Here is a 13,383-nt window from a genome sequence, read left to right on the forward strand (position 1 = left end):
AGCCTCAAATCATCTCCTCTATTTCTAATTATTTTATCCAAAATTAAAAAAAAAATTAATTAAATAATTAAAAATTTATCGTGGCTGAGATTTCTCCTCCCGTTTAGAGAGGGAAAAAGCACCCTCAACCCAACCCCCTTCTTCTTCTTCTTCTTCTTTGCTTTAGAGCGAGAGTGATCCAGTTCTTGAAGTTCTTCAGCTCAGCGAGAGAGAGAGAGAGAGAGAGAGAGAGAGAGAGAGGTTTGATGTTGGTTCTTGATCTGGAGAAGAGGAGAAGAAGGTAGGGGAGAGATGGGAAGGGGGGAGAGATGGTTGAGTGGATTCAGAAGTTGGATCTATTGGAGGTGTTTCTTGTTGATACCGAGTGAGTAGTGGGATATGCTGATTTGATTTGGTGAGGGATCTGATGATATGATCTTGATTTATTTGGATGTTTTTGTTGTTCTGCTGGAAATTTGTTCTGGCTTTTCTGTTTTTCTTTTGGGTGTTTTTTGCAGGTGATTCTTGAGATGAGGTACTATTTGCGTTTGGTTGCAGATTTGGAGTGCGGGTGTTTGCTTTTTGTGGAGGATTTGAAGGCTAAGTGATTGTAAATTTGTTTGTTTTTGGCCGTCTATGATTAATTTGGATCCAAAAATGGAGACTTGTTCATCCGGAGAGGACTTTGTGATGAAGGTGTTACTTGATGCTACGGTTTATAGTCTTGTTTTATTGTTAAGCTTCTTGATTGTGGAAATATTCTTGCTTGGTTTCTTGATATGTCAATGGTATTGTAGGCAAGGAAGCCTTACACGATCACGAAGCAGAGGGAGAGATGGACGGAGGAGGAGCACAGCAGATTCCTTGAAGCTTTGAAGTTGTATGGGAGGGCATGGCAGCGCATAGAAGGTTTAAAAGTGCTTCAAATTCTCTTACTTTTTCTAGATCTCTATATGTATCCATATCAAATGAACCTACCAGGAGTTGTACAATATTGTTGCACAACATGCGTGGTCACGGCAGCAAGAGTGTCTCTGTTCTTTCCCGATGTTCTCAGCAGCTCAATCCAAGTTCCTTTCTTGTTTAGTTGTCTTTGTGCCACTATCAATATCAATGACATCATTGTTTCATTTGGTGTAATAGTAGATCTCTCTTTCTCTTTAATTTTAGCTGCCCCACCAGTAGCCAGAATGGCTTCATTTCCTATCTTGTTTTTTCTTTTTCATTCTTCTTATTTTGCAACTAAATTATGGTCATTCATGTAATACAAAATGCACAAATATGATAGTTGGTCTATCCTATCTTTTAATTTCAGAAGGGACTTACAATTGGATAATAAGTTAACAACTTTCCACAATCATCCATTAGTTTATGAGATATATCTTAGTCTCACCATCCTATTAAATCAATCCATTCTTTTAATTTTGTCTTGTTTTTCTGTCTTTGCATGATATGTTTCCAACTTTCCTTGTCTATCTATAGCCCATATATACAACCTGAGGGCATTTTTCCATCTTGGCTTTTATAAACCACACACACACACACACACACACACACTAGTTCCATTTTGATTTTTTATTTTTATTTTTATTTTTATTTTTAGTATTTACTATTCAGCTTTCCTTTCCTAAATTCCTTTGCCACACTCCTTTTTGTGACTTACCAATCCTATTGTTTTAAATCCTTACCCTTAATGAATATATTGTCTCTTCTCTCTAACTTAGATGCACTCAATCAGTTAAATGGTAATAGTTTACTGAGGCATAGCCAAGGTCATATCTGGAAGGTGAGATGCAACCAATTGTTAATGTGTCCTTATATTTATTAGTGGCCCTATCATTTGAGTTTGGAATCAAATTATGAGCAATTACAGAAAGATTAATGTGGTAGTCATTATTATTACTCTTGCTTTTATTTAATTTTTGTTTTCCTTGATTCAAAAGTTTTGGACTTTGCACTATGCAGAGCATATTGGCACCAAGACCGCTGTCCAGATTCGTAGCCATGCACAGAAGTTCTTCTCAAAGGTGTTGTTGGGTTTTCTTGATTTAGTTTCCTTTTTGTTTACCCTCACTCACTAATCAATATGTACATTATTTGCATTTTTTAACAAAAATCTTTGGGTAGTATCATTTAAAGATTATTAAATTGAGTGCAATTCAAGAATTTTACTGAGCATATAGTAATAAAAGTCACTATGAATTGTTTAACACTTCCTTATTGTGATATGTCCCTGAAATTAATAAGGTTATCAAGTAACATTTAAAAACCAATACTTTATGTCCCTGTTATAAGTTATAACCAATTATACAGTTTTAATTGTCATTTTAATCTTATTAATATAAGTGAAATGATCCATTCAAGTGTTTTCAAGGCCTCTTGCGCATTGGATGTATATATATATATATATATAGATATATATACATACATACAAATATTTGTATTTGGCCCTTTATGAATATGTTCTTCTCAACTGCTTTTTTCTAGTCCACTTATGAAAGAAGCTCTTCTTCCACTTGCAGTTATTGGGTTCTAGTCTACCCAGGCTCTTTCTAGTGGATGTTAAACAGTATCCAGAATGCCAATCTCGTCAGACATGAATAAAAGATGAGAAGAAAAAAGATATTGTATAAGCGTGTAACTAAATTACAAAGCTCTGAGACCTTACTTTCCAAACGTAATTATCTGAAAAGCAACTGAACCAGGAGGATATTGCATTTTCTCACTCTTGCAAATCTGCAAATTAGCCTTATCTGAAATAATTCCACCAAAAAGGTAGAGGGGCCTGATATTCTCCATTGGAAGTTAGACAAAGGATTGTAACCTAGCATTCCTCTTGAAAGAAAACTCATAGATTTATTTCAAAGAAATTATTGATTAGAAGAGAGGGAGAAAAGTAAATGAAAATAGGAAAAGCATTCATGCATTATGGGATTCACATTGAGGTTGGGAGATGTTTTGCTAAAATTTACATCATGCAGATCACTACTGTCTTTAATGATGTTGATGCCAAATAACTGATGCATGAATACTTTTGACAATCAAAGGCAATTATATAGTGTTGGATTGCAGGATACATCTCATGAGTCCTCTCTGATAGGACTTTAGTGGACTGTGGTTCAGAGTAGATTAATGTGGGACTAAGGGTGTAGAGAACTGTTCTGGCCTTACATTTGGAAGATTAACTTGAGAGACTGTTCTCGCATTTTCACTTATTTGAAAATTTAATAGAATTGGCAATATGCTCATTTAACAATTAATGATTAAAAAAAGAAACAGAAACCCTAAAACCTAATGAACTGAGGTTGTGGAGTTAAGGAAAAAAATGCAATAAATATTGACTCAATTAAGATGATTGGAGATCTTTACAGAGCTACTAAGGTAAGCAATAGTGGGAATATGACAAACACAAATTCACAATATGGTTGCACCAAGTGCAGCTTTGCTTCTCTTTCCTTTTGTAATAGTAATAGATGAAATCCCTCAATACATGATCTGGCAAATGATATTGTTTGAATCATGAAATAATTGAATGCCTGTATATGTTAAATAGGAAGTATGGAGACACTTCAAAATCTTGAGGATTAAGGTTAAGCTGAAGATCAAGTATATTGGATTTGACTTCAATGAGTACATGATGGATGTATGGATAAGCAAGATTTAAATCAAAGGAACTGTATCTTAGGCCAATTGTCCAAAAGTTGGAGAGATGAGAAAGATGCTACCCATAAGGGCAATGTTGGTTGAAGAACTGGAGTAGTGGATGATCCTTGAATCTCTATGAATTGTTGGAATGGATTTTCTTGTATCTGCGATTGGACTTTTGTTGCTCATGGTACAAAACTTTGGGATTTTAGGATGTAACAAGATGACAGACGCATCTAATTAATGAAGAATAAGCAATTGAAGTTGTGGAAATGAAAAATAAAATATGATTGTAAATGAAGATATAGTGCTAAAGTAGTGGTAGTTTCCGTTTGAGTACCACTATACAGATCTATTAGTTTTAATTGGAAAATAAGGCAAAATTATTAGTTAAGATGGTTTGGCTATTCACGTTGCAGACTAAGTATTGCACTTGCACTTCCATGAAGGGGTAAGATGATTCAAGATGATGTGGGTAAGCAAAACCACATATTAAAAGAACATGAATTAAGATGATAACAGTAAATACAAGGATTTAAAACACCACTAGGATGTTCTGATATTATTGCCTTTGTGAACTCTTGCATTGCCCATTATAAAAATGAAGTTTTTCTTTAACCTTCAAATGCAGTTTTCTGTTTGATTTTATTTATTATTTTCAATGAACTGAACATTTTTTTTTTTTTTTGAGGTTTTATTTTTTGTTAGTTTGTTTTATATTTTACCTTTTCAAGAGATCCTTTAGCATGTTGTGAGTTTTGACTTGAATTTGTGATCATTTATGGTTTTCATTCATATGTTATGGTGGTTTTCACTACTTGGTGATATTTGACATACACACCAGCCTCATTGGCATAAGCATGATGTTGTCACTTATTGCATGGGATGCCCATTTGAAGCGTTTGGTCAAGTTTTGAAGGCTGCCGTGGTTGCTGACCAATTGGGAGAGTTTATGATGTAGGACTACTAAACACATTGCTCAGATTTCAAGTGGGGAATGTGGGATAATAAACCCAAAGTAATAGAGATCCAAATGTGTAGATGTTTAGGATTAGGGAAAGGCTTGTTTGTGGCAACCGGGCTGAATTAGGGTGGATAGTCTATAGAGGTTGTGAACAAAAGATAGGAGGTGCAGATTTATGCTTAGATCATCCACTTTGGTTCTAATGTTGGATGTGTGCCAATGAAGATCAGTGCATTATTTGAGTCGAGGCATCCTCAAATTGTTCATGTGAACAAACTCTATGTTGCTTTAGATAATAATATAATTTCAGTTTTTGGATAAAGACTGCAACTTGTGAGATTTTAATGGAGTCATGGTATTATGGGAAATTTAGAGTGTTTATCCCACTTTCTGCCTTGTCCTTGATGTGGCATAATCCTTCGTACGAGTTCAAGGTACTCGCTATGCTTTTGACGAACAGACAACTTGTATTCCTTTTGTTTTCCTTTGTATTTGTTCTAAAATATTGTAATATTTTCATTTCTTTTCTTTTCATGTTGCATTATTTTCTTTTCTAACCAAAACAAGCCGACCTCTGTGGAAATTATTGAATTTTTCATAAATCTATAGAAAGTTCTAGAATTTTTCAGAAACTTTAATCTTGAATGGAAGTATTTTAAGACTGCACAGAGATGATCAAGAATGTGAACTTATCATACCAAGGTAATTTAGAGTTCTTTAAAAGTTGAAATTCAATTTGAAAGCCATATCTGCTACATATAATACTTTCTTTAGCTTTTCTTTGTTTGGTCTTTCTTTTGAGCATGATGATAATGTTTCTTTTTATCTAATTTGAATGGCATTGCTTGCATATTGGTAGTCTACCTTCTAATGTAGCATAAGCTATTTGATCTTTCACACTCTCAAAGTTAAACTTAGGTTATTCAATTCAACCTAGTTGGTATCTCCTGCATTAGAGAGACATTAAAGGGAAAACCAAGCAATCACATGTAGGGTTTCTAAGCTATTAGTTCATAGAAGAAGAAGAAAGACAATTGCGCTCACTCAATATCATATAGTCCTGAATCGTTTCTAATAATAATATTTGGTTAAAAGAATGTCAACTCTTAGAACAATGTTTTGTCCAGAATCATTATCATTCCCAGTAACAGTATTTAACATTGATTGGTTGATCTTCTCTTAATATGTCCCAAGTATTCCTCACTTGAGCTAGTGTAAGATTTCCTGAGGCTCCTAGGTTCCTAACCAGCCTTTAGCTTGGAACACATGCCTTACTCGGAACTGTAATTCTCCTTTTGATTTGAAATGGACTGTTTTTGTCAAAGAATTGAAGACAACGCCTTCCTCTCTTCTCTCTCTGTTTGTCTCTCTCTCTCTCTCTCTCTCTATTGGTAGCACCAAGATATAATGCACAGAGGTGCAAGGTGATCATGGTGATTTTCTGTGGAGGTTTAATGTTGATCGGGAATTAATGAGGTTATAAAATCCACTTTTAATTCATATGAAGGTTAAGTGGGCATGAATAGAATAAACCCCTTTCTATCTGTTTGTCTGTGGGAAGAAACATTAGGGTGGCATCACAATACAAGCTCTTCCCATGCATCCATTTTGTATGTGAGGAAAAGGTCAAAACGGTGAGATAGTGACATTCCTTTCAATTACACTCAGAGAAACTAAAATGTAAGGACAAAATTAACTAAAAGAGAGGGTGATTATCATAGGCAAGAAGAGAATGGTGTTTCGAAACCAAGAAGTTAGAACCTTTGAGTTCAAATCTTCAACTTCAGTGAGATTTCCTAATCAATCATCCTTACTTTATTAGTAGATTCTCCATTATCAGTTATGTTAGCAACTCCATCTATGGCCCACGAGTTTGTGGTAACTACCCAAATAGAGAAAGACTTCCAAAACAAGCACCAAAAAATATGCACACATCATCTGGATTAACAAAAGAGTATGCAATGAGTTGCTCTATAATTTAAAGTTCGAAAAATGTGAAATTAAAATTAAGTGATATTTATTTATAATAGTATACCATATATTTGTTAAGATGCAAACTGAGTCTGTTATGGTGCATGTTTGGCAGTTTTTCAAATTAATTCGCCACTTGCATTAGCTAACATCATTAATAGAATATTTTGTGAATGAAACATTTTTCTGTTTAGTTGGCTGACAATTCTACTGCAGCTGGAAAAAGAAGCTCTTCTGAAAGGGATTCCCTTGGGTCAAGCTCATGACATAGATATCCCTCCTCCACGACCCAAAAGGAAACCAAGCAACCCATATCCTCGAAAGACAGGGCCGGGTTCTTTATCTTCATCTGCAGAAATGAAAGATGAGAAAGTGTCAAAATCACACCCTCTGAGAACCACTTCACAATGTTTGGGCAATGACAAGATAACATCCAAAGAGGTACATTTTTCTCACTCACCAGTCCTTAGCGTATAATATATTTCCAAATATTCATGATTTGTTTGCTTATCATCTGTCATCACCATTTGATAGAAATCTGGTGCACTGGAAACACACGGAAGAAAAGAAACTTCTGAAGCTGGCAGCTGCTCAGAACATAATCTCTTCCAGGATGTGCCATTTGCTCCTATGTCATCTGTACATAGACAGTGCTCAAAACCTAGTTCATTCAGGGAATTTGTCCCTACGGTGGGGAAAACTGAAGAGAAGACCCCAATGTCAAAAGGAAATGAGGAGCCCAAATCAAATGTTGTAGCCAACTATGAAAAGAAAGGAGTGTGTGGAACCCTGCAGGTGGCACCTGCTATAGAAGAGAACACAAACATGTCGGAGAAACCAGAGAATTGGCAAGGTTTCCATAGCTATCAGAAACATGTTAGTATGCCATTGAAAGAAAGCACCAGCGCAAAAAGCACAGAAACTGAGCTGTCCGACGGGAAGATCCCCGCCCCAGTAGCTCTCAATCCTGGGGTTCAACCTAATGTTAGTCCATTCATAACTTCCATGGGAACTGCAATACCAGAATATTCCAACCCTGGGACATCTGCTATTCCTCAGCCAGTTCCTTCATTTACACCTTATGCTCTATTTGGTACTAATCAAGATGTTGCTTATAGATCATTCATGAATTTCTCATCAACATTTTCAAGCCTTATTGTCTCCACCTTGTTGCAAAATCCAGCAGTTCATGCAGCAGCTTGTATGGCTGCATCATTCTGGCCACATGCAGACATTGATACGGTCGGTAATACAACTTCAGAAGTATTGGATGGGGAAGCTCCAGCTCCAGCAAGTCAGATGAATTCCACTCCAAACATAGCAGCCATTGCCACTGCCACAGTTGCAGCTGCTGCAGCATGGTGGACTACTCATGGATTATTGCCATTTTTCCCTCATCATCTTCAAGCTGACTTTCCATTTGCTCCAACCACCACAGCAACAGTACCACCAACTGATATGGCCCAAGCTCCAGGTATTGACAAAAGAAACGAGACAGTTAGACCTCCCGCAGAAGATCAGAAACTTGTGAGCACTGAACTTTCTGGCCTTCCAGCGAAAAATCTTTCACTGGAATCATCGGCATCCTCAGACTTGGATGAGAGTGAGCTAGGTGAAAAGTTACAATGCAATAGTGATCAGAAATTACTTGGCACGGATAATGGGAGCAAGAATAAAGCTGATCGTTCGTCCTGCAGCTCCAACACACCTTCCAGCAGCGAAGTAGAATTAGTGAATGCAATGGAGAAGCAATCTGAACCCAAAGATGCTAAGCAGGTACATTCAAGCTGTCCATCCAGTGAGACTAACCATCGCCGAGCCAGAGGCAGTGGAACCACATATGAAGCTTGGAAGGAGGTCTCTGAAGAGGTTACCATCAGTAAAATTATTCCTTTACTGTATTTATAATCCTCTACCTTCAAAACAGCCATAACTGCTCTAATGTATCTTAATCTTGTCAGGGTCGCCTTGCCTTCCAAGCCCTCTTCACTCGAGCAGTCTTACCACAGAGCTTCTCACCTCCACACCGGGATGATAATGGAGCTGCTACAATGGCAGTAGATCTCAACAGCATTGCATGTTCCCCAACTGATATGATGCATCACTCTGAAGAATTACCTAAGGAAGACCATTCAGCAATGAAACAAAACGGCGACACAGATAAAGGTTGTTGCTTGATGAATAAACTTGCATACGCAAAACTCAAAGCTCGTCGAACAGGATTCAAACCTTACAAGAGGTGCTCCATGGAGGTCAAGGAGAACAGGGTTGTACCCAATGAAGATAATGTTAATAAGAGAATGAGACTGGACGGAGAACACGGTTCAACCTGATTTAATAGTATAGTATTTCATGCACTTGCAATAATTAGTGATTCTCCGCTTGCAAAATCAACTCTTGTCTGAAGGCTCATATATGACTTTTGAAACCTGTTTAAACACTATTAGCTTCTGCTATTGCTGCAAATACTACTCTCTCATGACTTGTTTTAATTTCGGTATCTAATTGGAAGCAGTTTGTCAGGCCTTGGACAACATGGGTGGGTTGCTTCTGCTGAATGGTATGTGCTTTGTTTTTTTAAACTCTCCCCATGCTTTGCAGTTATTATCAAGCTGGTTAAACTTGGCTTTTCAATTGAGAACCATGTCATTGGACTGGAAATTAGTGAATCTCTTGCAAATCAATCCAGGCCCTGCATAGTGTTTCCAAAATGTAGCAGACCTTATCAATGATTGACCCAAAGCATCTTGTTTATATATATATATATATATATTCCTTCTTGCAAATGGAGATTTGCATATTTACTGTTTGGTTGATTATACATAATTGAGCATTTGCCAAAGTGATTAATATTTAAGGAGCCTTGCACATTTTAGGCATTGGTATGGACCAATATTTTGGAGAATAGGTAAAATGTCAATTGTTTGTGCTTGTGAATTAATTTTTTTTTTCTTCATTTGCAATTATACACACGCATTTGAGAATATACCGCAGCATTGCTTTTCTTGTTTTGCTGCTATAAATAATTTCTTTTTCCTCTAAAACTTACAAGTTGCTTTGAAGATAGTTTTTTTTTTTTTTTAAATGTTGGCAGGATAAATTTTAAAACTAAGCTTAAAGAAGGCTTTGTGCGCCCGGTTTTCCCTTCTTTAATGATGCTGTAGAAGAAAAACAAACAAAAAAATCACATGAATGCCTAGTTTTTCATCTGCTAATCCTTCTTGTTTTCTTCCTGTTGAGCCAACCAAACACAAGGCAACTAGAAAAACAGGTTCTTGTAATCAAATAAATGCGCCGGGCGTCCCCTTGCGAATAAAAATATTTAAAACAAAAGATTTAGAAAACACGCTTTACACCAGCAGGGTTCATGCAAAGCAAGTTTTCAGACAATAGATCAGCTTCTATGAATAGCAGAGGATGGTTTGGTTCTTTTCCATAAAGAACTGAGCCAGTCAACAGTTCTCTCATGCCATGGTATGAATTTTGGAAACTTGGCAATTAACGCGGGGAATTAAACAGAGCACGGCCGATAATACCCGTTGCCTCAATGTACCGGTCCACACACCTTGAGATGCAACTGCTCTCACTGCCACTCAAGCTCGATCCAGGCTTTGTGATGCACTTCGCGAAACACTTGCTTCTTACTGTCTGAGGAAAGTAAATGAAGTAAATAACTAAGATATGATACTATAGAATTAGTATATGTCAAGGTGAATGAATAACAATTGTCTATGATTAGAATTGGTTTTGTGCTCCTAATGAGAAAATATTGTACATCTCATCCAAAAAATTATTCATTGTAAATGATAAAAACAATCTTATAGGATGGTGAACATGATGCTAAAATCACTGAGCTATATACTGACACATAGAAAGTGAATAACACACAAAAAATGCCAAGAAAACCACCCAATGACCCTATAAATGAAAAGAAACTACACTTAACAAACATATAATAGTTGTTGTCTTTTAGAAAACATGTTAAAAAGGATGATTGATGACCAAGAAATACCCCTCCATATAATGTTATATAAGTTTAATTAATACCACATTTCACAAAAAAAAGAAAAAGAAACAAACAACATGACTGAAATCTCCAGCATAAGATAAACTTGTTTAATATGGGAGGAATCAAAATGTTTTAAAAAATTGCATTGCCCTTATTTACACATTGAAGAAGATGCTTTGTCCTCCCTATAAGCTAAATTGATTCCAAATATGACATTAAGCAATTACAAACTAACTAGCGTAATCTCCCAACTATGCAATATACACCCATTCAGTTGACTGAACTAACAGCACACAGATGCAATATACATGCAGCTAAGTCACCACACTGAACTGAATGATCCTCTTATGCTTAGTGTCTAGAACTGAAGCATGGTAGAAGTGATGAGTGCGATATCTTGGCTTATTGTGGCTGTATGCAGTACAGACATATCTTCTGAGCACAAGAACATCCCACAATTATTTTACAGGTGACACAGATGTATAATATATAAATTACAACAATAGGTTATTATCATGTTTGACTGCAGTAAATAATAATTGTAGACACAAAGGGGCCTTAAAACTTAAGGAAGATGCCTTATGTACTCTAGCTGGATCCAAATGGGCATCTCTGCCAAGACACCTACTATAAGAAATACATAACTCTATGACAGATAAATTGCTAAAGAAGCCAAGTTAAGCAGCTAAGCCTCAAAAGCAAATTATTAAATTAATAGTCTACACAGAATGCCAGACAGCTGCTGATGAAAACCTTAACAATTTTTCATGATAGCTCTTGACACGACTTGAAGATTTTTCTTTTATCGATAAGAACGATCCAGACAATGATCGGGCAATAAAATGAAGAAGTTGACACTGCAACAAACAGAACAACGTGTCTGTTTGCAATAATCAGAAAGCATGATGTTGTAAACAATGCCAAGTATAATTCTGAATATAATTCTTCAAACTATCATGATTAGGTGAACTGGCAAAAAATACAACCAAAACCTATCAAGTGAAGCCAGAAATTAATTAAAAATCAAGATCAGCAATCATGCACGCTGAGTTCAATCCGAACAAGGTTCCGTTCAATAACAACAAAGAAAGACTTATCAACATGCATTAAACTTAGCACAACCATCCCATCATCCATTGTTGAATAGTCCATACACTTCTGATTGGTGAGTACAGGCAAGCAAAATCAAGACAACATTAAAAATATATATCATAATAAACCCACATTGACATAGAATAATATTCTAGGAAAAAAAAAATTCTAACATCATGGGAATTTCTGTTAATAAACAATAACAAGTGCTTAAACAATATCAAATCACTGATTTAACAATAACTTTGGACCAATTCTCAAACCATTCTTCTCCAATTCAACCACAAAGTACACACAGAGATCAAAATATATAATAGACTTGCAATATTGAAAGTCAAATTGAATACCCGAAAATTAAAAAATATATATATTCAATGATTAAAATCAACTGCAAGTTCGATCAATCAATTGAAAAAATTGAATGAATTTGTGCGTACTTATATCAACATTAGATTGAAGAGAAAACACAAAAAAATCGAAGAAACAAGAAAGGAACGGACCTCAAGGAACTCCTCAGCGTACGCCTGAGCGAGCTGGGACTTCAGTTGATCCATGAGGGCCTCCGGCGAGGCGGAAGAGGAGCCATTGGAGGGTGACGACGATGAAAAGGCATCCATTGCCGACCTTTGCGAGGAGGATGGAGAAAAGAGGCCGAGTGAAAACCCTAGTTCCAAAACGAGGGTTTAATATCAAACAATTTTATCTTTTTTTTTTTAATTTAAATCTTTTTTTAAAACATTTAAAGAAAATTGAGATTATTATTATTATTATTATTATTTACTAATAAATAAATAAATGATGAAATTCTTTTAAATTTCTAATATTACATATATGTGCATGTCTAAATATTAATGTTTTATAGAAAATTATGAATGTTATTTTATTTTTTTATGTATATTTTTCCATTTTGAGATATAGCTACTTAGAAAAAAAAATTTATACTTTCAAAGTGTATTTTATTGTATAATTATTATATTTATTCACTTAACCAAAATATTTAGAAAATAAAAAAATTCAATCTGAGATGACCAAAGAAAAAATATACAAAATAATTCAATAATTTATTGCAACAACCCTAATTAAATACTATAGGTGTATACATACACAAGAATTTTAGTTTTTTTTTTTTTTGAATAATAGACGACAAGCCCCTTTTTTATATGAATATAAACAGTACCAAACAGTACTAGAACCCGGATGTACAATAAATAATAATATAAAAATCCCGGGGTAAATAGTGTACAGAATCTTAGCTTTTCAAAAGTATATAATTGGAGAAACTTCACTTTGTTGGCATTTATGGAATTCAAGTTATTATAAGAGTATATTCATTAAAAAAAATTAAAAAGTAAAATAATTTAAAATTATATGAGAGCTTTCATCTAATAAATAAACCAATTCAGGAATAAAGTATTCTGTGTGTTAGATTGCGCTTAACTTTTGAAAAGTATTTATAATTCTTTGGAAATCTTTAGTCCTAGATACAATTAAATTCATAATTATTAATAATAGGAAGAAGGTACAATAAAGCTCTCACAAATTTTTGTTTAAGCTTTTAGATATTTGGAATTTTTAAATATACTTCCCATCTTTTTTTCTAAAAAGATTTTTTAAGTGGACTTATTGATAATAGAGATGGCAATACATACATACCTCGACCCAACCCGACCCGACCACGAGTTTGACGGGTAAAAACCCGATTGATCGGGGTTTGGGTCGGGTT

At 35.2% G+C, this 13,383-nt stretch overlaps 2 protein-coding genes across 7 annotated transcripts; one reads left to right on the plus strand and one right to left on the minus strand.

Annotated features, from left to right (window-relative positions):
* The first annotated feature begins 127 nt into the window (after positions 1-127).
* On the plus strand, positions 128-9,093 carry LOC120260119 (protein LATE ELONGATED HYPOCOTYL-like). 6 transcript variants are annotated; one of them, XM_039267565.1, is made up of 7 exons: positions 131-394; positions 498-675; positions 777-888; positions 1,945-2,006; positions 6,776-7,000; positions 7,094-8,428; positions 8,521-9,093. In XM_039267565.1, the coding sequence occupies exons 2-7, from the start codon at positions 616-618 to the stop codon at positions 8,890-8,892; spliced, it is 2,166 nt and encodes a 721-aa protein (XP_039123499.1). In that variant the 5' UTR covers positions 131-394; positions 498-615; the 3' UTR covers positions 8,893-9,093. The 6 variants fall into 6 exon arrangements, with proteins under 6 accessions (XP_039123514.1, XP_039123519.1, XP_039123499.1 ...); XM_039267574.1 differs by having other exon boundaries at positions 538-675; XM_039267568.1 differs by having other exon boundaries at positions 131-364.
* A 726-nt stretch (positions 9,094-9,819) lies between these two features.
* On the minus strand, positions 9,820-12,338 carry LOC120278468 (mitochondrial import inner membrane translocase subunit Tim13). Its single transcript, XM_039285282.1, has 2 exons — positions 12,161-12,338; positions 9,820-10,207 (listed from the first exon to the last, which is right to left on the minus strand). The coding sequence occupies exons 1-2, from the start codon at positions 12,275-12,277 to the stop codon at positions 10,058-10,060; spliced, it is 267 nt and encodes an 88-aa protein (XP_039141216.1). The 5' UTR covers positions 12,278-12,338; the 3' UTR covers positions 9,820-10,057.
* Between the last annotated feature and the right edge of the window lie 1,045 nt (positions 12,339-13,383).

Source organism: Dioscorea cayenensis, chromosome 1, assembly GCF_009730915.1.
Source record: "Dioscorea cayenensis subsp. rotundata cultivar TDr96_F1 chromosome 1, TDr96_F1_v2_PseudoChromosome.rev07_lg8_w22 25.fasta, whole genome shotgun sequence".
Lineage (NCBI taxonomy): Eukaryota > Viridiplantae > Streptophyta > Magnoliopsida > Dioscoreales > Dioscoreaceae > Dioscorea > Dioscorea cayenensis.

Excerpts from the sequence above, each read along its gene's own strand:
- LOC120260119 (XM_039267561.1), top strand. The coding sequence starts at position 616 with ATGATTAATTTGGATCCAAAAATGGAGACTTGTTCATCCGGAGAGGAC. Across the intron at positions 676-776 it reads GAGAGGACTTTGTGATGAAG|GCAAGGAAGCCTTACACGAT; the intron begins GTGTTACTTGAT and ends ATGGTATTGTAG. Across the intron at positions 2,007-6,775 it reads CACAGAAGTTCTTCTCAAAG|CTGGAAAAAGAAGCTCTTCT; the intron begins GTGTTGTTGGGT and ends ATTCTACTGCAG.
- LOC120278468 (XM_039285282.1), bottom strand. The coding sequence starts at position 12,277 with ATGGATGCCTTTTCATCGTCGTCACCCTCCAATGGCTCCTCTTCCGCC. Across the intron at positions 10,208-12,160 it reads ACGCTGAGGAGTTCCTTGAG|ACAGTAAGAAGCAAGTGTTT; the intron begins GTCCGTTCCTTT and ends TACTTTCCTCAG.